Here is a 21,509-nt window from a genome sequence, read left to right on the forward strand (position 1 = left end):
TTCATCAGAACAAGCTCCAACACTAGAGTGATGTATTCTGTAGTATTTATAAAGCTTCTTATAAACTTACAGCAAATCTAAAATCTCACTTTAAAACAACACTGAGTTAAAATTTCAATTGACTGGAGCGTTGAGATGAGAGCACAGAGATGTTTATCCTTCCTCCAGATTCTCTTGTCTCTGAGAGTGACCAATAAACCTACCACTTAATGTGAATTGTGGGACCTTAAATACATAGGATAGTGTCCAGTGAGGTCAACACACAGCAGAATGCTCCTGACCAAATCTGGATTACCTCTGTAGTTTTTGATACTCATAATACTGTTCATAGCAAAGCAATGGGAATGCACTGACAATCTGACAGGTCTGAAAGGTCCATGCAAAGCATTCTGGGAGTCAACATGTAAACAAAAGGTAAATTAGTACAAATGTGCTCTAACAATAAAACAGTTGTATGTCATAGAATGTGAGATTTCATCTTTTATTAGCTGAGTGTGAAAGACAGGAAACCTACTTCTGTTTACAGTTTTTAAGTATCAATAAATTCAACTATTAAAAAAAATACATAAATTAATAACTTAGAAAATACTAAACACAACCATGCATTAAATTATAAAGGAAATCATGTCACCACTGTGTGTGTGTGTGTGTGTGTTGATGTAATGGTGTATTCAGAGGAGGGTGAACAGTACACAAATAGATAATGATGAGATCTATTTTTGCTGTCAGCTAACTGACAGTTTATACCAGACTTGTCCTCCATGTCCTGTTTACAAGATGTAAAACACTACAGCCCATCACATCACATGTCAGTGACATCAGCGAGGAAATGATTTCACACAGTCTTTAGCTGCTTTAGCATGATTCATACCGATGGTGTTGGTGATAAAAGGAAGTGTGTTCAGCAAACACTGTATGTGCAAATATGCCTAAAAGTATGAACAGTATGTACTGGAGCCAGCTGTCACACTCCTTTTCATGCAGTTTGTTCAATGGCACAATAACCAATATGTCTGGTTTGTCAATTGTATTTATGCTGCATTCAGACATGGAGGAACATTTAAGAGCTCCCTTAACCAATGCAGTCCTAATATTTCTAAACCCTGTTTCCAGAAAAGTTTGCTTGATAATGTTTTGTAAATTTAAGGAGATTTAGTTGTGATGCTGCAACACCCAAAAAAAGTTAGGACAGAGTGAGAAGAGTGAGAGTTTCATGATTGGCTAAATGTCAATCAGAGAGGAGGAAGCTGTGCATCAATTGTGCACAGAAACACAGCAGGCTGCACTGTGGGGATGGTATTACCCAGGTGATGAGTAGTGCCTGGTGCCTCATGCACTCAGAGTCTTCTTCTATCTGGCAAAATCTAAGTTGGCTGTAATCCACCATATACACACAGGTGTGTGCCTGTGTTTGCCACCAGTCATGGTACTTACTGTACATTTGTAAGCACTTAGCTGGAGTCCACCTCTGTAGCCCTAACAATAGTAATGACACAGTGAAAACATCGATTTATGCATGGCACAGGCAATACAGACATGAACACAATACTATACCAATAATGTTGACATACAGTATGTACAGTACATGCAGTCAAAATTAAGCAATGCTATTTTCACGTCACAGTCATATCATGTTGACTGGTGCAGTGGAATGTTTGAGGAGGCAATAAATACTCATAATTACTTATGAAAAACATGCAAAGACTTATCAGCATTAGAAATGTTAAGGCTGTAATTGAAATTATTCACTGACCCACTAAGAACTAAACATAAGAAGACAGTGGGTAAGGAAGACTTAAATACTTATCTTCGGCATTACAGTATGAATGAATTGTGACTGCTTGGAACTGAGTTTATCTTTGTTTTGTAATAACTAGTGTAAAAACTGTAGTAATAGTAATTATCACTATTTTTGTTTTTCCAGCTTTTATGACCATTATCTTCCCAATGTACTTCCACCACAGTCGTGACCAAGAGATTCTAGCAGTAAAAGACCAGTAAAGAGTGGACTCAAACCAGTGGGTGTCTATGAATACTGATAAAAGGGCTGTTCATCAGGTCTGAAGCCGTATGCAGTAGCTGGTCTTCCAGGTGATGACCTGGTCTGGTCGAAGACATCAGTGTCTCTGAAAATTAAGAAAAAAAAAAATTAACGCGGAAAAAGTGCAGATTAAACAGGGGTGGCCCTGCTGAGTCTGCCAGCAGTTAGATTAGAGTATCATGTCATGTTTCTGTTACAAATGATAGTTCACAGCTTCAGAAGCTGGGAACACTCCCCGGTAGGGCTTGTAATGGCCGTAATGAGTCTCCTACTGCAACACAGCCCTCCCCACCTTATGCAACCCGCTGCCACCTGGTTATAATGCATTCATAGAAGTATTAAAACAAACTAGATACCCATCAAAACATAGTGCCCATTCAGTACTAGCAAAGTAGCTCAGTGGCACATTGTGTGGACTGATCTGAAGGTTTGGATTTGGAGAATCATTACACCCCTAGCCCTTGATCTGCTTTACTTAAATATGATTGTTGACTTAGAAATAGTGCAGACTGCTGAATATTTGTTCTTCAATTCACACATCTTAATGTCTTATAGTTTTAATGTTTCTAAATGGTCAAATGTGTGATTATTTCCTGGTGTACATAAAAACATATCACAGACTTTATAAGTGGTTTACAGGTGGTTTCATTTACATTTACATTTACATTTAGTCATTTAGCAGACGCTTTTATCCAAAGCGACTTACAAGTGAGGAACAAGGCAAGCAAACAAAATCTAAGTCAAGGAGAACCAACATCAAAGCAAAGTGCTATCGAAAAAGTGGTGAAGAAGTGGTGAAAAAGTTTCAGATGTCCGGACCCAACTTTGGTTTCACCATCGAGCCATTTAAAGTGTGACACCATCCGATCCGTGCTTGTAATGTCTGAGGACTACCATTATCAATGCCACACACTTCTAACCTGTGCTGTTCTACAACTGATCTGATCTGAATTTCTTACCACATTCTCTTGTCGTTGTTTGATTGTTTTGGAAGAATTTTCACTCCCAATTGTTTTTCCATTCCAAACATTTCTGAAACGTGTTAATTTACCCCATAAGGTGTGAGTCTCCATTTTGAGCCTGTGGGTCACAGAAGAAATCTGGGCTGATAGAACCGTCTGCTGGAGTTATTCCATCTAAAGAAAAACACACACACACACACACACACACACACACACACACACACATTACTTCAGAAGCTCTCTGGTGCTGCAGATAGTGCTTGAACATCATAAGCCAGGATGATGGCTGATGCTTCATGGACACTGTACGATGATCTTAAGTTACTGTGACTAAACCTTTCTTGAACTTGTGTGTACAGTACCTGCACTATAGAACAGATCAGCCCTGTCATTGTCGTTATCATAGAGATATGGTTCAGATTCATCAGCCTGGCGACTTTCAACCATCTCCAGCCACTGGTTGTTATGGAAACGAAACTTCTCTGACTGAATCTTTCTTCCCCACTCTTCATCATACTCCTGGAAGACAAAGAACAGAAATTAAAAAACAACCTACAGACATAGAGGAACTTGAGTTTCTATTTTGTATTATAAAAGTAACAGTCCTTATGTGTTACTCTTTACTGTTCCCTGAGCCTGCATCACCAACGGCCATTTCACTTACAGCAATAATGTCGAGGGTGTTGTCACACACTTTTCTAATTTCAGCATTCTTGTCGTGCATCAGATCAATCAGGTAGGCCGGAGCTTCTGGAGAGAAGGTTAAAGACAAACCACAGGAACTGCTGAGGGTAGTGGTGTAAAGCTTTACAGTCTGTGGAATCTGTCTCACCTCGACTCCAGGAATGGTGAACCCAGCTAAAAGATTCCCACTGATCTTCACATTTAGGGTAGACAGAGTCACACTGTGGGAAGGATACGGGTGTCTTTGATGATGACGTCCCGCGTAGCTTGATGAAAAACCATCTGATAGAAAACATAGATGATCTGACACACAAACTCGTCGTCCTCCTGCTGGGCTGCATTGAACAAACCAAAGAACATATGGGGAAACCAGGTTAAAATACTGATCCTTACCTAAAGTAGGATCTCTGTTAGCATGTTTCACACTGAATATTGCCTATTAATTATCATTTATATAAACCTAAAAAAAAGTCTGCAACACAACAGCTTGAACTACCGTTAAGAAGCTCGATAAGAGCAGGGATAATGCCAGATTTAGCCAGCATGGCAGCACAGGCGTCATCCATGGAAACTGTTCCAATCATTATCACCACCTCAAGGATGAGGTCATCCTCTGCTGAGCCTGAAAGACACACACACACATCCGAAGAGGAGAAAATTCAAATACAAATAGTAGAAACATCATTGTTTGTCCAGAACGTTTATTTACTTTCTAATGGAGTCAGCATTTGGGGCATCCACTGTAAAATAAGAAACAGGTGTATCTCTTGGACCACAGATATGCAATGCTCCTAGAAACAAAGTCAACGACTGAGGGGAAGGTCACAGATTTTGCTTGTAACTCTAATAAACCTCAGCCACATACTTTATTCATTCACTAAAGAGGATGTGCACTTGCAGTCTTCCGGCTGATCTTGCTGGTTTCCTGAGAGGTGTGGAAGTGATCTTTACATATGGTTCTAGGTCACTGGCTATTTGGGATATAAGTAAATCAGGCCCTAAGTGACTTTGTTCTGCACAAACAGCTAATCTCTGCAGGACTTCTGCAGCTCTGTTAGACTGACTAGTTTCTGTTTAACTGTAGAAGAAATCTAGGAATTTACTTGGACAAACCTCTGTTTTACTGCTTCTTTCTGCAGTCAATGGTTTCCTGAAACCTGGAACTCATAGGCGTCACCAGATATTAGGTTTCTTCCCTGGTGCCCTGCAGTTGTCCTCAGTTGCACTGTGCAACCTGCACCAACACATACAGTGGCTACTAAACCTTAGATTAAGAGGATGTTTTGCTTTTCTGTCCAGCAGATGTGCAGTTTTATATAAAATATCTTTTTGATCTTCCAGATCTTTGTCTTGACTTCAGCCTTTCACCTTAACTGCCATTTGTTAATGCCATTCAGGACAGTGGAACGTCTGTAGGTAATAATCAGCTTCATTGTCAGACCCGCAGATCCACAGAGGAGCATTGTTGAGTTCAGTATCACCGTGTACTTAGCAGACAACGCCAAATCCCTAATGGTAATTACTGAGCTGCATTTCAAGGTCTAATGAGTAAACTAAGGCCTCATTCATTAAGTCTTAGTGTTTTACAAGTTGAAGGTTTCTCTAAATTACACCAGTACCTGGTTTTAGTCTGTCTTTGAGGTAAGGTACCAGATTGTACTCCTTCAGCACCAACTCCCAGTCTAGGTCAGGGATGGTGAGGTTAGCCAACATCCCCAGACACTCCAGAACCCACTCCTCCTCTTCCTCTGCACGGATCTCTGCTGCCAGGTCACCAACATAGTCCTGGCAGAAACAGAAATGGACAGAAGAGAACATTCATGGGAGTGAAACAAATCATTTTCACTGCACTACTACCACCAACAGCAGACTTACAGGTAAATATAAGAGAGCTCTGTCACGGAGTAAGGAGGGATTTCTGGGGAACCAGAAGAGTAGGGATAACCGGATAGACACACCCCTTTATTCTGACAATAGTTCACTATCTGGACTTGATTACCGGACAAAACTAACTCAACTAAAGTTGAAACGCTGAAAGATTCAGATTCTATTCTATCTATTAGATAAACTGCCACAGTGTGGCTGGTCTCCCCCTAAAAACATTAACTCATGAATTATTTATTGTTATTATCATTTCATTTTCACCAAATGTGCATGGTGACACAGCAACCTTATGATTTAAAACGCACAACCACATTTAGTTAGTAATAATAATAATAATAATATCAGAAAACCAATACCAAAAACAGGCTTCCAACACTATTAGCAATCCTTCCTACTGTCGGACTATTGGGGTTTAGGGAGTACCACTGCTTTTATGTGTATGTATAACCCACTATGAAGAGTGGTTTGGTTGGTCCATCATGTTGTGAAATGTTTCTGATCATTTTCATCAGCAGGCAGTCTTTCATCTTCAGAGCCCTCTTCATTAACATCTTCAATCCATTTCCTACAAAGAGACAAAGACCATCAGAAAACAGAAAAAGATCAACTACATTAACACAGGTAATCTTCCTGCTAAGATCCTCATTAAGAAACATAATCAAAGCTAAGATGCCACTACTAAGACTAATGAGATGTTTGGAAAGATGAATTTGTGGAACATGTTGAGATTTTACAGAGCCGGTGGTCCACTGCCTGACTCATTCTTGATACCATAAAATCAAACATAAATATACGTACCCTCACACATAAGCTGAGCATTCTTCTTGTTTGCAGCCAGGTTGATGAGGATGGAGATGAGCTCAGCTTCAATTTCCTTCTCACCAAACTCAAACAGCATTTGCATAAGCTAGACATAGAGAAATATGCAGTCAATTGACTTCATACTTATCATCAAGGGTTTGTTTAAAGTGGTTTTAAGTGGCTGCTGTTATACCTGAGGTACGCAGTCAGTGTAAACAAACATGCCCTTGTAACGATCGTCAATGCTGATGTGATACAGGACACGCATGGCTACCAGACGGTTGTTCTCATCACCTGCATGACAACATATCTATATTTAACAAGGGTCAACAGCTGGCAGAAGAAAGTGGAGAAAGTAAATCAATTCCCTGCTGGCACCACAAAAACTCATTATTATTATTATACTACTCATTATTATTTGCTCTGTGAATAAAATTACATTTACTCTAATCCAAAAGCGTAAATCCAATTTACAGAGTGTTACAGTTATACTGTGTGATGCAGTGTTAGTGTATGTATTTACCCAACAAGGCACACAGTTTAGGTAACAATCCAACTTCCACCATCTTGGCTCTGAGTCCAGAGTCAAAGGACAAGTTGAGCAGCAGACGCAGAGTCAAGTTTAGAAGATCTTCGTGGTCACAGGGAACTAGGCAAGCCAGTCGTTCTATAGTATCCACCTCAGCCTGCAAAGCATACGCAAACAGATGAGATCAGAACAGAACAGAATAGAAAAGCTCTGAATGAGAACAAATTATAATAAAACTAAAAATAACAAGGAGCCAAGAGGTATTAGAGAACACTGAATTTCAAAGCACGCAGTACAGGTACTAAATTGGGCATAACGTATTTTTGAGGCATATTGGACATTCTATCATTACTAAAACCCCAAAAAGAGGAAAGTTAATGAAAAACTTAAATGGGAATATTAACAACACTATTATAAACCAACCAATTCTCTATTTTGTGATCCTTTTATTGTTGTACAATAGTGTTAATTCCACCAAGCTCGGATAAAAATACATTCAACCTGTGTGTGAGCAGGAAGTGGTCTGGACCCGATTAGCAGCATTCCCCTGTCACAGATTTGACAGGGGAAAGTTCGGGAAATATATGACAATATTAATAAGAAAGAAGTATAATAACGTTCCTGCTGTGTATACAAAAACACAAAGCTAAATCACACTGGTCCGACTGTTCAGCTTTTCCATGAAAGTTTCTTACTCTTTTGTGTGTGTGTGTGTATATATATATATATATATATATATATATATATATTTTCCCGAACTTTCCCCTGTCAAATCAGATGCTGCAGCACTGTGAAACTAAGCTAGGGTCAAGAGACACAAAGATTGTAATACAGCTCATTAACAAAACATGTTCCCCACGTATGTTTTGTTCAGCTTATGTTCAAACAGTATGGATTTAGCATTTAAACTGTAATCAACATTAGGTAAAGACGCTTTTACTGGCGTGCATATTATTATCCACTTAACTGGCTTTTAATAACACTGCTATGCTGATGTCACACAACTCTTTGTATCTTTTACCTGGAATAACACGATGACTCATCACATGTTTTTGCTTATCTCTCTGACATCTCTGCTTTCAATTCAGTCTCTTCAAGACAGATGTTCTCGTCTTTCCAGCAAGACCGTGCATACAGCACAGCATCAACATCAACTTGGGTCCTTCTGCAATTGTCCCCACAAAGTTTGCTCAAAATTTTGCAGTCATCACTGCCGACCACCTAAAGCTTTGATGACCACCTTTCAGCCATGCAGATTTGCCCTCTATAACTACAAAATGATGCCCTGCAATGCCCTACCAACAGGGCTACCAACATGTACAATCAAACATCTGATAATGATCCAAAATGCAGCAGTACTTCTCATCATACCGCAAACCAAGATCATCACAAGACAGAGAAATGTACAGTCGTTTGCCATATGCATGTGGTTGACTGAATGTGTTTCAGATATGCACAGATTAAAGAATAAAGCTGACTTGTTTAAGCTACAGTTCTGAAAACAACAATCAATGAGCCACACCATTACACAGAATGATGTGTTTTTTCATTGGGCAAAAAAAAGGTCACTGTAGTTTTTAAGGTAATGTTTTATGTATATTTTTTTACTTTTTTAAGTTTCACCCTCTTTTAAGCTTCTTTTGTTCCTCCTTCCACCATTTATGTAGTCTAACAGGTTGAATTTTTATGTACACCTTTTCCACTCACCATGTCATTTTTGTTCTCCAGGAAGATGGACAGTTTTTTGAGGAATGAAACCACCAGGACGAGCAGCTCCTCATCGTCCCGTTCAAGAACTCTGACCAACAGAGCAACAATATTTTTATTCCTCATCTTGAGCTCCGTCCTCGTGTCCTCAGCAAGGTTCAACAGAAGGTAAAGCGACACTAAAAGAAAGAGACATGTTTAGGTTTCATAAAGCTAGTTTGTAATAAAGGTTAACGGGCTCAGCCTTGTAAAACATCACTATGAACTAATGCTACGTTGACCTTCCTAGAGAAAATGCTGTTTAATATTACATAAGTACATAGTCAACATCTTAAAAAAAAAACAACACACACATTCTGTTGAATATATTGAAAGACCAGCCTACCTCTAAGCAGCTGCTCCTGTTTGGCCAGAAGGCCTTGGTATTTCTTCAGAGCTTTGCCTTGGTCTCTTCTTAGGGAACCATTCTCTGGTGCTGACTCACGTACACAAAATGTTAAAGAGCAAATACTTCGCCCGTCCAAAAAAAAAAAAAAATAAATAAAAATAAGTAACTACCTGGAATTAACGAAGCAAAAAACTAAGAGCCCCTTGGATAATTACTGCATGGATGATTATTTATAGTTGGCAACAAGTTATTTAACCCAAACTGATACAGTGAGTAGCTTCTCATTTCTTAAACCATTTTAAAAGACACATCCTGTGATTGCGGAAAAGATGTGATCACGGTTGGCTAACGTTAAACATTAAACGTTTGGTGAAATGAAATCGTAAAAAAACAATGGCAGAAGGGAATTTGAGGAATTAGGACTAAAGAGCTGTGTAGCATGTAGTAAGAAAACCATTTGTCCGTGAGGCTAATTGTGGAAAAAAAGGCTTAAATTTGCTAGGGACCATAAAGATTGGACTGGAGCAATGGAAGAAGGTCATGTGGTCTGATGAGTCCAGATTTACCCTGTTTCAGAGTGATGGGCCCATCATTCTCTCTCCCGTAGCTATGCTTCCTCCTAACTGTCTCTCTACCTTTCTGCAGGTATCCTCGACTTTGTTGCTGTATATCTCTAGAGTGCAGTTACTGGCACTACCCACCTTCTTGTTGTTGTTTTTGTTTCATGCTGTTCTTTTCTCTCTCCTCTTTCCATTCACCCCAACCGGTCGAGGCAGATGACCGCCCACACTGAGCCTGGTTCTGCTGCAGGTTTCTTCCTCTAAAGGGAGTTTTCCCACTCCACTGTTGCCTAGTGCTGCTTAGGATTGTTGGGTTTTCTATATGATTGGCTTGGCTTGGAGGACGCGCGTGTTTTTTTTCGTCTGAGAGCAACAGCGGGATTTTTAAAACTCTACACAACATTTCTACAACTCAGGTACGTTAAAATGAGTAATATTCAGCTTGTTCAGTGTGTGGAGTGCAGGATGTTTAGACCGTCTTCCTCCGTCGTTAGCGGTAATTTTACCTGTGACAGGTGTGTGCTAGTTAGCACTCTGACGGAGAAGATAACAGCGTTAGAGGAGCGCATCCAGACTTTAGAGAGGGTTAGAGAGAGTGAGAGTAGTGTTATTTCTGTAGAAGACAGTCTGGGTGCCGCGGGCGGAGATAGCCAGTCCCCGACTCCGGCATTAGAGCCCTCACAGCGGGGCGAGTGGGTGACGACTCTGCGGCATACTCGCGCAGCCAAAGCTAAGGCTAAGGCTAAAGCTAGCCCACCGGAGCACACCACCCCCGCGCTTCACGTGTCCAACAGGTTTGCCCCTCTCAGTGATTCACCCGCTGAGAAACCTGGAAGAACTCTGGTTATAGGAGACTCGATCATGAGACACGTGAAATTAGCCAGACCTTTAGGTCAGCGGCTGTGGTCAGGTGTATCCCGGGGGCCAGGGTACCGGACATTGAAGGTAATCTTAGGGCCTTAGGACAGCATAGCTTTTCTAAGATAGTGGTACATGCTGGAGCTAACGATATACGCCTTCGTCAGTCTGAGGTTACCAAGAATAACTTTAAAGAGGTGTTTAAATTAGCGAAGGCGATGTCCGAAGTGGTAATCTTCTCTGGCCCCCTCCCAATGAGACGAGGCGACATAACCTACAGCAGGTTATGGTCGCTGAACCGCTGGATGTCCAGGTGGTGCTCCGAAAACAACGTGGGCTTCATAGATAATTGGAGGACCTTTGAGGGCAAACCTGGCCTGTTAGGGCGGGACGGTGTCCATCCCACTCGGGAAGGTGCTGCTCTCATTTCTTGCAGTATAGCTCATAGTCTAAGATCAGGCCTAGCTAGTCGCTGACTACCCAGAGTCCAGGCCAGGGAGGCTAAACCAAGTGTCTGCTAGCTGCACAGAGTCGTCATTCAGGGTTCAACATATTGAGACTGTGTCTGTTCCTCGAGCTAAACAAAAAGTCAGAAAAACCCAGAAAGTCTGTTTTAATAATTTAATTAACATACAGACCTCAAATTCAGAGCACACTGATTGTGCAGCCAGCACCTCTGATCTGAAGTTAGGATTGTTAAATATTAGATCTCTTACATCTAAAGCTCTTACTGTTAATGAAACTATCACAGATCAGGAGTTTGATATACTCTGTTTAACAGAAACCTGGATTAAACAGGACGAGTATGTAGCTTTAAATGAAACAACTCCTCCTGGATACAGCTACATTCACCAGCCTCGTCTGACTGGTAGAGGAGGAGGTGTCGCAGTTATTTACAATGATAAACTGACTATCGTACAAAAGCATGTACACAAATTTAAAGCTTTTGAATGTCTTTATAGTAACATAACAAGTGTAGATACAAATATAAAGTCTGCTCAGCCGATCCCGCTAATTATCATTTACAGACCCCCAGGGCCCTACTCTGAATTTCTCTGTGAATTTGCAGATTTCCTTTCTAACCTAGTTGTTTCTGTAGACAAAGCGTTAATTGCTGGAGATTTTAATATTCACTTTGAGAATCCAGAAGACCCTCTGAGAACAGCATTTATGTCCTTATTGGACTCGCTAGGAGTAGATCAGTGTGTAGTAGGACCCACTCATAAAGCGGGTCACACTTTAGATTTAATAATATCATTCGGTTTAAGTATAAGAAATTTACTTACACTCCCACTGTCTGAAGTTATCTCAGACCACTATCTTGTTTCAACTACAGTGTGTCATATTAATAATGTATACTCAGCGCCGCGCTATCGCATTAAACGTACATTTACATCAACTACCGCACAGAGCTTTATTAGTAATCTTCCAGAGTTATCAACTTTGATTGGATCACTGTCTGACCCTACTGAACTAGACCAGGCGACTGAATATCTAGAGTCATCACTCCGTTATACCTTAGATAATGTAGCTCCAGTTAAAAGAAAAGTCATCAGAGATAAGAAACTCGTTCCCTGGTATAACGATGACACACGCGCCTTAAAACAGACTGCTCGAAAGTTAGAACGTAAATGGCGCCAAACTAAATTGTTAGTATTTCAGATAGCTTGGAAGGAGAGCATCCTGAACTATAAAAAAGCTCTTAGTGCAGCTAGATCAACGTATCTCTCCACTCTCATAGAAAACAACAAAAATAACCCTAGATTTTTATTTAATACAGTAGCCAAATTAACTAGAAAGAAAACCACTGCAGATATCTCCACAACAACGTTGTGCAGTAGTGAGGACTTCATGAACTTTTTCAATAACAAAATTGTAAATATAAGGCAGAAAATTCAAGCTTTAAAACCAGACAATTGAGTTGATGCAGATGACGAGCTAACCTCAGCAGATCAGTACCTAGATTGCTTTACTCCTCTTGAAGAGAATGAACTAATTTCACTCATCTCTTCTGCAAAATCTTCAACCTGTACATTAGACCCTATACCGACACACTTTCTAAAACAGATAGTGCCAGAAATAATAGAACCCCTGCTGACAATCATAAATTCCTCACTCAGCTGTGGGTATGTCCCAAAGTGTTTTAAATTAGCAGTTATTAAACCGCTAATCAAGAAACCTGATCTCGACCCTTGTCAGCTGTCAAATTACAGGCCGATATCAAACCTCCCCTTTATCTCTAAGATTCTCGAAAAGATAGTAGCTGGGCAGCTATCCTCGTATCTTCATAGAAATAACATACACAAACTCTATCAGTCAGGATTTAGGCCTCATCACAGCACAGAGACGGCCCTTGTTAAAGTAGTAAACGACCTCCTATTGGCCTCTGATCAGGGTAGCGTCACTATGCTTGTGCTACTCGACCTCAGTGCAGCTTTTGACACCATTGACCATAGTATTCTCCTTCACAGACTAGAAAATGTTGTTGGAATTAGGGGAACGGCCCTCTCCTGGCTTAGGTCCTATTTGACTGATCGTTATCAGTATGTAGATCTAAATGGCGATTACTCCACATGCTCTCCAGTGGAGTTTGGTGTTCCACAGGGTTCAGTTTTAGGCCCCCTGCTTTTTTCCCTCTACATGCTTCCTCTGGGCAACATTATCCGTAAGCATGGTATTAACTTTCATTGTTATGCTGACGACACACAGTTATATGTTTCATCAAAACCAGATGAGATCAAACAGCTTAATAAAGTTGAGCAATGTGTAAAGGATATACGGGACTGGATGCTAATTAACTTCCTTCTGCTAAATCCTGATAAGACAGAAGTACTAGTTATAGGATCATCTGCAGCTAGAAGCAAGATGTTAGATCACACTGTAACTCTAGATGGCCTTTCTGTTACATCTAGTGCAACAGTAAAAGACCTTGGTGTGATTCTAGATTCCAGTCTTTCATTTGAAGCTCATGTAGATAATATCACCAGGACAGCTTTCTTTCACCTCAGAAATATTGCCAAGATAAGGAATATTTTGTCACTAAATGATGCAGAAAAACTAGTCCATGCTTTCATCACCTCTAGGTTGGACTACTGTAATGCCTTACTGTCTGGCTGTTCAACCAGGTGCATAAACAAGCTTCAGTTAGTTCAGAATGCAGCAGCGAGAGTCCTCACTAGAACCAGAAGATACGATCACATCACGCCTATCTTATCTACACTTCATTGGCTCCCCGTGAAATTTCGCATTGATTTTAAAATACTACTTTTGACATTTAAAGCATTAAATGGTCTTGTGCCGCAGTATCTAAGGGAATTGCTAGTGTCTTATGATCCACCACGCCTACTTCGATCAGAGGATGCTGGCTACCTGTCAGTGCCTCGTATCCTAAAAACTACAGCTGGGGGCAGAGCTTTTTCTTACAAAGCCCCAAAGTTATGGAATAGCCTTCCAAATAGCGTTCGGGACTCAGACACAGTCTCAGTGTTTAAGTCTAGGCTGAAAACCTACCTATTTAGTCAAGCATTTGAGTAAATAGATTTGGGAAGGACTCATGGACGCAGAGCATTATGGTGAACTGGTATGTTTAGATACTGTCTTCCCAACTCTCACTGATCACTCAGGTTTGTTGATGGTGAAGTGTTTGGTTGCTCTACATCCCAGTGAGCCCTCATCTCTGTGTTTCCTTCTGAACCCACCCTTTTAGTTAGGCTGTCATAGTTAGTCCTGCCGGAGTCCCTGCTGCACTATTCTACATATACATTCACCTCAAACTTTATCTGACTGTGAATACAACTAACTGCCATCTCTCCTCTTCTCTCTCTTTCCCTCTCCCTCTCTCTTTTCCCTCTTCCTGTCTCGCTGTCGAGCTACACGTCATTCCACCCTTTGCCCTCTGGACCTGTCTGACTCGTCCTGATGCCCAACTTCTGGCTGGAGATCTCGTCGTCTGGATCCACCGTTTGCCCTATGGAATGCGTTTGGAGACTGGATTGGTCACAAGCTACTATGATGTCGGTCCCGGCCTCGGCGGACGTCGGAAGCTGTTTCTTGGAGGTCTCGACTCAACGCTCGATAGTCAAGGAATGGAACAAGTCTGCCTGCAATAACTAACTGGACTCCATATTAACTTAAACGACATTAACTGTTATACTGGACTGCTGCCTACACGGCATGTAATCACCCACATGAGGATGGGTTCCCTGTTGAGTCTGGTTCCTCTCAAGGTTTCTTCCTGTTGCCTTCTCAGGGAGTTTTTCCTTGCCACCGTCGCCCTCGGCTTGCTCATCAGGGACAATCTGATTATTAGGATTCTTACACATTCACTGTTCATGTACTGTTCTTTGGTTGTGTAAAGCTGCTTTGTGACAATGTCAATTGTAAAAAGCGCTCTACAAATAAAATTGAATTGAATTGAATTGAATTGAATATAATTCTGTATACAGTTATGTTTTGTGAGATCTTAAACCTTAAACACTGTATTGAGATGACTTCTGTTGTGATTTCGTGCTATACAAATAAAATTGAATTGAATCAGGGTAAGAAGAGAGGTGGACGAAGTGATGCACCTATCATGTCTAGTGCCTGACATACTGTACAAGCCTGTGGGGGCAGTGTTATGAACTGGGGTTGCAGTAGTTTGTCAGGTCCAGGTTGAGCAACTCAAAGAATGAGGTCAGGTGACTACCTGAATATACTGAATGATCAGGTTATTCCATGCATAGTGTTTCAGGAAGCATGACACATCATTTCACACATAGACTGGCCACCACAGAGTCCAGATCCCCACCTCATTGAGAATCTTTGGGATGTGCTGGAGAAGACTTGACTGCAGCAGTCCCACTCTCCCATCATCAACATAAGAGCTTTGCTCAACAGGAGTAAATGTTGTGACAATGTAGAAGCCTACCAAAATGATGCCACAGCAAGTGTGTGCAGGCAGTGTATTATTATTATTATTACAAACAATTGTAAGTTATTTACTAAAATAAAGCGAGGGAGAAATGACAGCATATAAAAGGATATAAGCTTTGTTTTTCTTGTGTAGCTCCTCGCGCCACACATCATATCTCTTCAGCTCGTGTTCCACCACGCTCATACACAATGCACCTATTTTATAATGACTCACCACTCCATGAAACTGGGAGAAACTGAAGAAAAGAAGGGCCACTGTGTAAGAAGCTGACACAGGACAGCAGTACAACAAAACAAGGTAAAGGAGCGTGGGGCACTGTGTGTGTGTTGTACCTAGAGAAGCAGAAGAAGATGTAAATGATGATAGTAGCCAGCTCCACACTCTGTTTCCAGTCCTCCCTCAGTACTCTGGCCAGAGCCCCTAGAGCTGCCTCTACGCAGAGACAGACACAGTTTTTCTATGACATAGCTTGTAGGTACAAATAAAGACATCGTGTATAAAACTAGAATTACTGCATCATGGTTGACAGCCTCTGCTACCCACTGACACTGTAGTTTACATGCATTTTAGTCCAGACTCAAATTCTAATAAGTTTGTTAATGAGAGCAGGTGTTTTTGCCAGATTTAATGAAATTCCTTCCAGGTGTTTCTTAGATATAGCATTAATGAGAACTGAAAACACATGAGGTCACAGTGGCTTTGCCCTTTGACCACTAAAATCTAATTAGTTCATCCTTAACCCCAAGTGTACCGAATTTGAAGGAATTCCTTCAAAAGATTCATTAGCACAACTCGTTAGCTTAGTCAAATGTTGAATAAAGCAAGTTTTTGGCAAGGTTTGAATCTGTAGTAAGGACCCAGCCTACAGCAGAACAATATATGCATTCTACAGTCTACAGTCTTGTAAACCAGTAATTAGGAAAACTCCTGAACAAAAAAAAACAAGAAAAAGCATTAACAAGTAAAGTGAAACTGTACCGTTGTGCAGCAGCTCCTCCAGGTTGTCGGGGTTGCGGGCAAGCTGCAGAATGAGAGCAGAGCCTCTGATCTTCTCTGGGATGCCCTCATAGAGCAGCTCAACATACTCATCCACTCTGGTTATACTGGCTTCCTCATTTAACTGCACATACAGAGACAATAAAAAGATACATACACACACTGCTAGTGAATTATAATAAATGACCCATTGGTTTTCACTAGCCAAACTGTAGGTTTGATTATGAACAATGAAATTATATATTTTTGCATCATACTAAGGCCTAATATTTTTGATTAGTCCAAAGAGAGCACCACTGAAATCTAAGAGCAGACAGGACTTCTGTTCATTCAGTTTTTATTTTTATGTAACAATTACTAACAGTAATAGAAGAGCTTCAATTTATGCTTCGTTATTATAGTTTTGTTTACTTGATTTCAGTTTTTCTTTGAACCAATCATATTCTTTCCAGAAAGTGAATCAGAGAGCTGCAGAATGGTAATTAAAATATTAATTTAGAGATTGCTCTCTGCTAACTGGGATCTATGTCAGCCTGTGCAATTATATACAGTTGGAAGAAAAAGTGTGTGAACCCTTGGATTGGTCATAAAATGTGCCTGATCTTCATCTAACTCACAACAATAGAAAAACACAGTCTGCTTAAAATAATAGTACACAAACATTGTATGTTTTCATGTTTTTATGGAACATAAAATGTAAAGGACTGCATTCACAGTGCAGGGTGGAAAAAGTATGTGAACCTTTGGACTTAATAACTGGTTGACCCGTCTTTGGCAGCAATAACCTCAACCAAACATTTCCTGTAGTTGCAGATCAGACCTGCACAACGATCTGGAGTAATTTTGGACCACTCCTCTTCACAAAACTGTTTCAGTGGATGTCTGGTGTGAATGGCTCTCTTAAGGTCATGCCACAGCATTTTAATCAGGGTTGAGGTCAGGACTCTGACTGGGCCACTCCAGAAGGTGTATTTTGTTCTGTTGAAGTTATTCTTTTGTTGAATTACTTGTATGCTTTGGGTCATTGTCCTGTTGCATCACCCATCCTCTGTGGAGCTTCAGTTTTCGGACAGATGGTCTTACGTTTTCCTGCAAAATGTCTTGATAAACTTTGGAATTCATTTTTCCATCAATGACAACAATCCATCCAGGCCCTGAGGCAGCAAAGCAGCCCCAAACCATGATGCTCCCTCCGCCATGTTTTACAGTGGGGATGAGGTTTTGATGTTGGTGTGCTGTGCCTTTTTTTCTCCACACATAGTGTTGTGTGTTTTTTCCAAACAACTCAATTTTGGTCCACAGAATATTTTGCCAGTAGTGCTGTGGAACATCCAGGTGCTCTTTTGCAAACTTCAAACGTGCTGCCATATTTTCTTTGGACAGCAATGGCTTCCTCCGTGGTGTTCTCCCATGTCCTCCATTCTTATTTGATGTTTTCCTTATTGTAGATGTATCAACAAAAATGTGAGCATGTGCCAGAGATTTCTGTAAGTCTTTAGCTGACACTCTAGGATGCTTCTTTACCTCATTCAGCATTCTGCGCTGTGCTCTTGCAGTCATCTTTACAGTACGACCCCGCCTAGGGAGAGTAGCAACAGTGCTGCAACAGTGAACCCAAGACTGGTGTATGTTTTTAAAGGGCAGGATAGCTTTCAGCAACACATCCAATATCAGCACAACTGACTGGACTCGAGGTTGGCTCACTCCTGGCTCTGTTATGTTCAATAAAAAACATGAAAACATATAATGTTTGTGTACTATTATTTTCAGCAGACTGTGTTTTTCTATTGTTGTGACTTAGATGAAGATCAGAGCACATTTTATGACAAATTCATGCAAAACTCCAGGTAATCCCAAAGGGTTCACACACTTTTTCTTCAGTATTAACAGCTACAGCCTTGGACAGTTTTAAAGCAAGTGATTACACCGATCAGCCAAAACACTACCACCACCTGGTGGTCTTGTGCTTGACAGCATTCAATAGGTGTCAAGACAACGCCACACAGTGCATCACAGAGAGGTTGTACCCATGCTGACCCATGTACATCCCAATATTAAAACCACCAGATATTATTAATACTGTGACCAATTGGTGTATGTGTTTTAAAGTTAGCATAGGCTACTATATTAATCTCTCAAAACACACAGAGATTAGTAGCATAACTTAATTCCAAGTTGACTTTATTCATGATTGTATAGATATTTTGATGATAGCACCAGCGTAAAATATTACCAAAGATTGGCTTTTGTATGTTTTGAGAGTTTAAATGTTTGAGTTGACAAATACTTTATTGCCTGCTGTTCTTTTCTCTGTTCTCTTTCCACTCACACCAACCGGTCGAGGCAGATGGCCGCCCACTATGAGCCTGGTTCTGCTGGAGGTTTCTTCCTCTAAAGGGAGTTTTTCCTCTTCACTGTTGGCTAAAGCTTGCTCAAATGGGATTGTTGGGTTTTCTATATCATTTTTTGTATAAATATTCTCTGTTAGGTCTTAAACCTTAAACACTGTAAAGTGCCTTGAGATAACTTCTCTTGTGAATTGGTGCTATCCAAAAAAAAACTGAATTGGACTGAATTGAATTGAATTAAATACACATACTAAGGTTATTCTTGAGCTATGTATTTTCCCTTGATAACCAAGCAAGTACAGTAGCATAATGCATGATGCATTTAATATATCATGTTTGCATATCGTGCAGCCCTACTGTGAAGAAGTAATTCACATGAACAAATAGGCAGTAAGTCAGTTTTGTGACATGTTACCTCAAATCCTTCAAAAGGTGTCAACTCTCTCGGTTTCGCTGTTCTCTTTTCTTTCTTCTCCACTGGTGACACAAAAACACATATGAACCCTTAACTTCATTCTTCAGTTTTAAAGATGCGATATCACACATTTATAAATAAATCTTCCCCTTGTGTATTAAAAATAAAGTGCACAAAACTGCATTGGCATGGCTGGGAAACAGCTTTTACACTCTAATTGACCATTCATCTGTATCTTTAAATGTTTTGTTCCACACTTTTAGTAATAGTTAAGCCATTGAGACAAAAGCACAAGATAATAGGATTCCCAACTAATTGACCTAACCAATTTTATTAAGCCCATATGCTTTACATGTACAAGGTATTAATAATATTGACATTGATCTCCTTGGGGTACTTGTGGTTGGACAGCTGCTAGACAGTACATGTTGGTGCTACTACTGGGTTTCAGCTTGTCCAAGGGCACTTCAACAGTTAGCCAGAAGGAACCGGAAATCAAACTCCTAATCCTGGGGTTTGTAGACAACTGCTCTATCAGCTGATCTACTGACAAACTTTAGCTATAATGAGATACTACATGTGACTCCATAAGCAACCATTAGTAGTATTAAGTCTTTTTCAGAAATGCACTCGAATCCTACAACATTCTAAAGGCGACCCCATGTCTAGACAAAACAAAGTATTTCCCCAAGTGAGAATGCGTCTGACACAGACAATTCCCCATTGCGTGCTGCACATGTGAAAGACAATGTACAGTAAGAGCATCATATGGGATAATGGCTTTAGTAACATGACTCACCTTTGCCCACCACTGGAGATGATTTCCTGTTCTGCAGGTAATAGAGGAGCTGCTCCACTTGGGGCAAACGGGACGGAGGGATGAGCTTACACTCCTCCACCACCTTCTTGGCCAAAGCTGCCACATCTGTGCTAGGAGAAAGGCTTTTCACACGGACACTGGAGGGAGATAGAGAAACAAACAGAAGGATAAAAAAGGTGGTTTATTTCTTATAGCTTTGAACATGCTCATAATAACACACAGTTGAGTTAGTGTTATTTAATACTAAACAACCGGTAAAAAATGACACTCCAGGGTACATTTGTATATACTGTAGTAGGAACTGGTGATAGTTCAACAGAATTTTACCAGTTGTCAGTGGAAGTGGATTCTGATATGTTTCCATCCTTTTAAAGAACAGATGAAACAACAGGCGCTGGACACTCACATTTTCTGGCCCTCCTTGCGTTCGCCCACCATATGACCTCCACTCTCTCCCAGTATGGACGCTTCCACCTCATAGTGAACCACCAGGGCCTTCTCCGTGGGATGGACATCCAGGCTGCCTGCAGTCACTTTGCTTTGGTCGATGATGAACAGACAGTTGGGTAAAAATCTCTTCTAATGTCTCTCTTGGGAGCACAGCTTAAGCCAAAACATTTAGCTTTATTCATTTAGCTGGAAACATCTCTCTAGTGCTAACGGGCTAACATGTTTCCATAGACGAATGGATAATCTATAAAAAATAAAATACTCCCAATGCTCAGTGCCAGAGAGTAAACCAATTCACAAGGTTCACTTAATTAGTTAGTAAGGTAAAGCTAGGTAAGCTAACCCAGCCCGATTCATGTAACAGTGGATCCTAAACCGGCCTTCAACGATGATTTCTACAGCTCTGCTTAAGATAAAAGTTGACACTGTGCAAAAATGCCCCAAGATAAAGGTCGATTATTATTATCATTTAGCCGGATACGCTCCTTTATTTACATCAGGGAGCTGTTAGTGTGCTGCACTGGTGTTACTGTGTCATCTAATGCTTGACACTCCCATGTAGGAGGTTCGGTTTAAACGTCTCTCCGTGTAACTTACCAACAATATACACAAACACGAAACAAGTTTCAATCGTATACTTGCTAAATAAAATACTTTTATTAATAAAGAAAAGACAGAGGACGGCGAGCTGGTCATTTTCAGCAGTCATGTTAGCTTTGTCATGTCTCACCGTTTGAGGTAGCGCGCATCATCCTGCATCTTCCTCCAATTTAATAAGTCGGATTTGAACAGAATTTTAAAACTAGTTCACATTTAATAAACCCCCAAATCACGACCATACAAATCCATGAACTCGCTAGTTAGCACTGCAGAGAGGAGCAGGGAGGAGGGAGGAGGAGCAGGGAGCAGGGAGGAGGAGCAGGGAGCAGGAGCAGGGAGGAGGAGCAGGGAGCAGGGAGGAGGAGCAGGGAGCAGGGAGGAGGAGCAGGAGCAGCGGCACACAAAGCTGGAGCGGCCGTAACCTTCTTCTTCGTGGTTTTACAGCAGCAGCTCACGTCCTCCGTGGTGCAGTCCTGCCTCCTACTGGAGGAGTCCAGTGCTGCAGCTGTGCCCCCCCCACCTTTCCTTTCTGTAGACCTTCTTATCATCCA

General features: G+C 40.8%; 1 protein-coding gene across 1 annotated transcript; it reads right to left on the reverse strand.

Annotated features, from left to right (window-relative positions):
• Positions 1 to 92: 92 nt before the first annotated feature.
• On the reverse strand, positions 93 to 21,276 carry LOC113171479 (kinesin-associated protein 3-like). Its single transcript, XM_026373847.1, has 20 exons — positions 21,089 to 21,276; positions 20,315 to 20,446; positions 19,888 to 20,045; positions 19,089 to 19,150; positions 16,308 to 16,449; positions 15,662 to 15,761; positions 15,440 to 15,564; positions 8,994 to 9,092; positions 8,609 to 8,787; positions 6,896 to 7,058; positions 6,566 to 6,666; positions 6,370 to 6,478; positions 6,024 to 6,136; positions 5,307 to 5,472; positions 4,184 to 4,309; positions 3,924 to 4,022; positions 3,668 to 3,753; positions 3,366 to 3,522; positions 3,093 to 3,177; positions 93 to 2,126 (listed from the first exon to the last, which is right to left on the reverse strand). Exons 1-20 carry the CDS (start codon positions 21,115 to 21,117, stop codon positions 2,027 to 2,029), a joined length of 2,331 nt encoding a protein of 776 aa, XP_026229632.1. The 5' UTR covers positions 21,118 to 21,276; the 3' UTR covers positions 93 to 2,026.
• Between the last annotated feature and the right edge of the window lie 233 nt (positions 21,277 to 21,509).

The sequence above is a fragment of the Anabas testudineus genome, chromosome 17 (genome assembly GCF_900324465.2).
Source record: "Anabas testudineus chromosome 17, fAnaTes1.2, whole genome shotgun sequence".
Classification (NCBI taxonomy): Eukaryota; Metazoa; Chordata; class Actinopteri; order Anabantiformes; family Anabantidae; genus Anabas; species Anabas testudineus.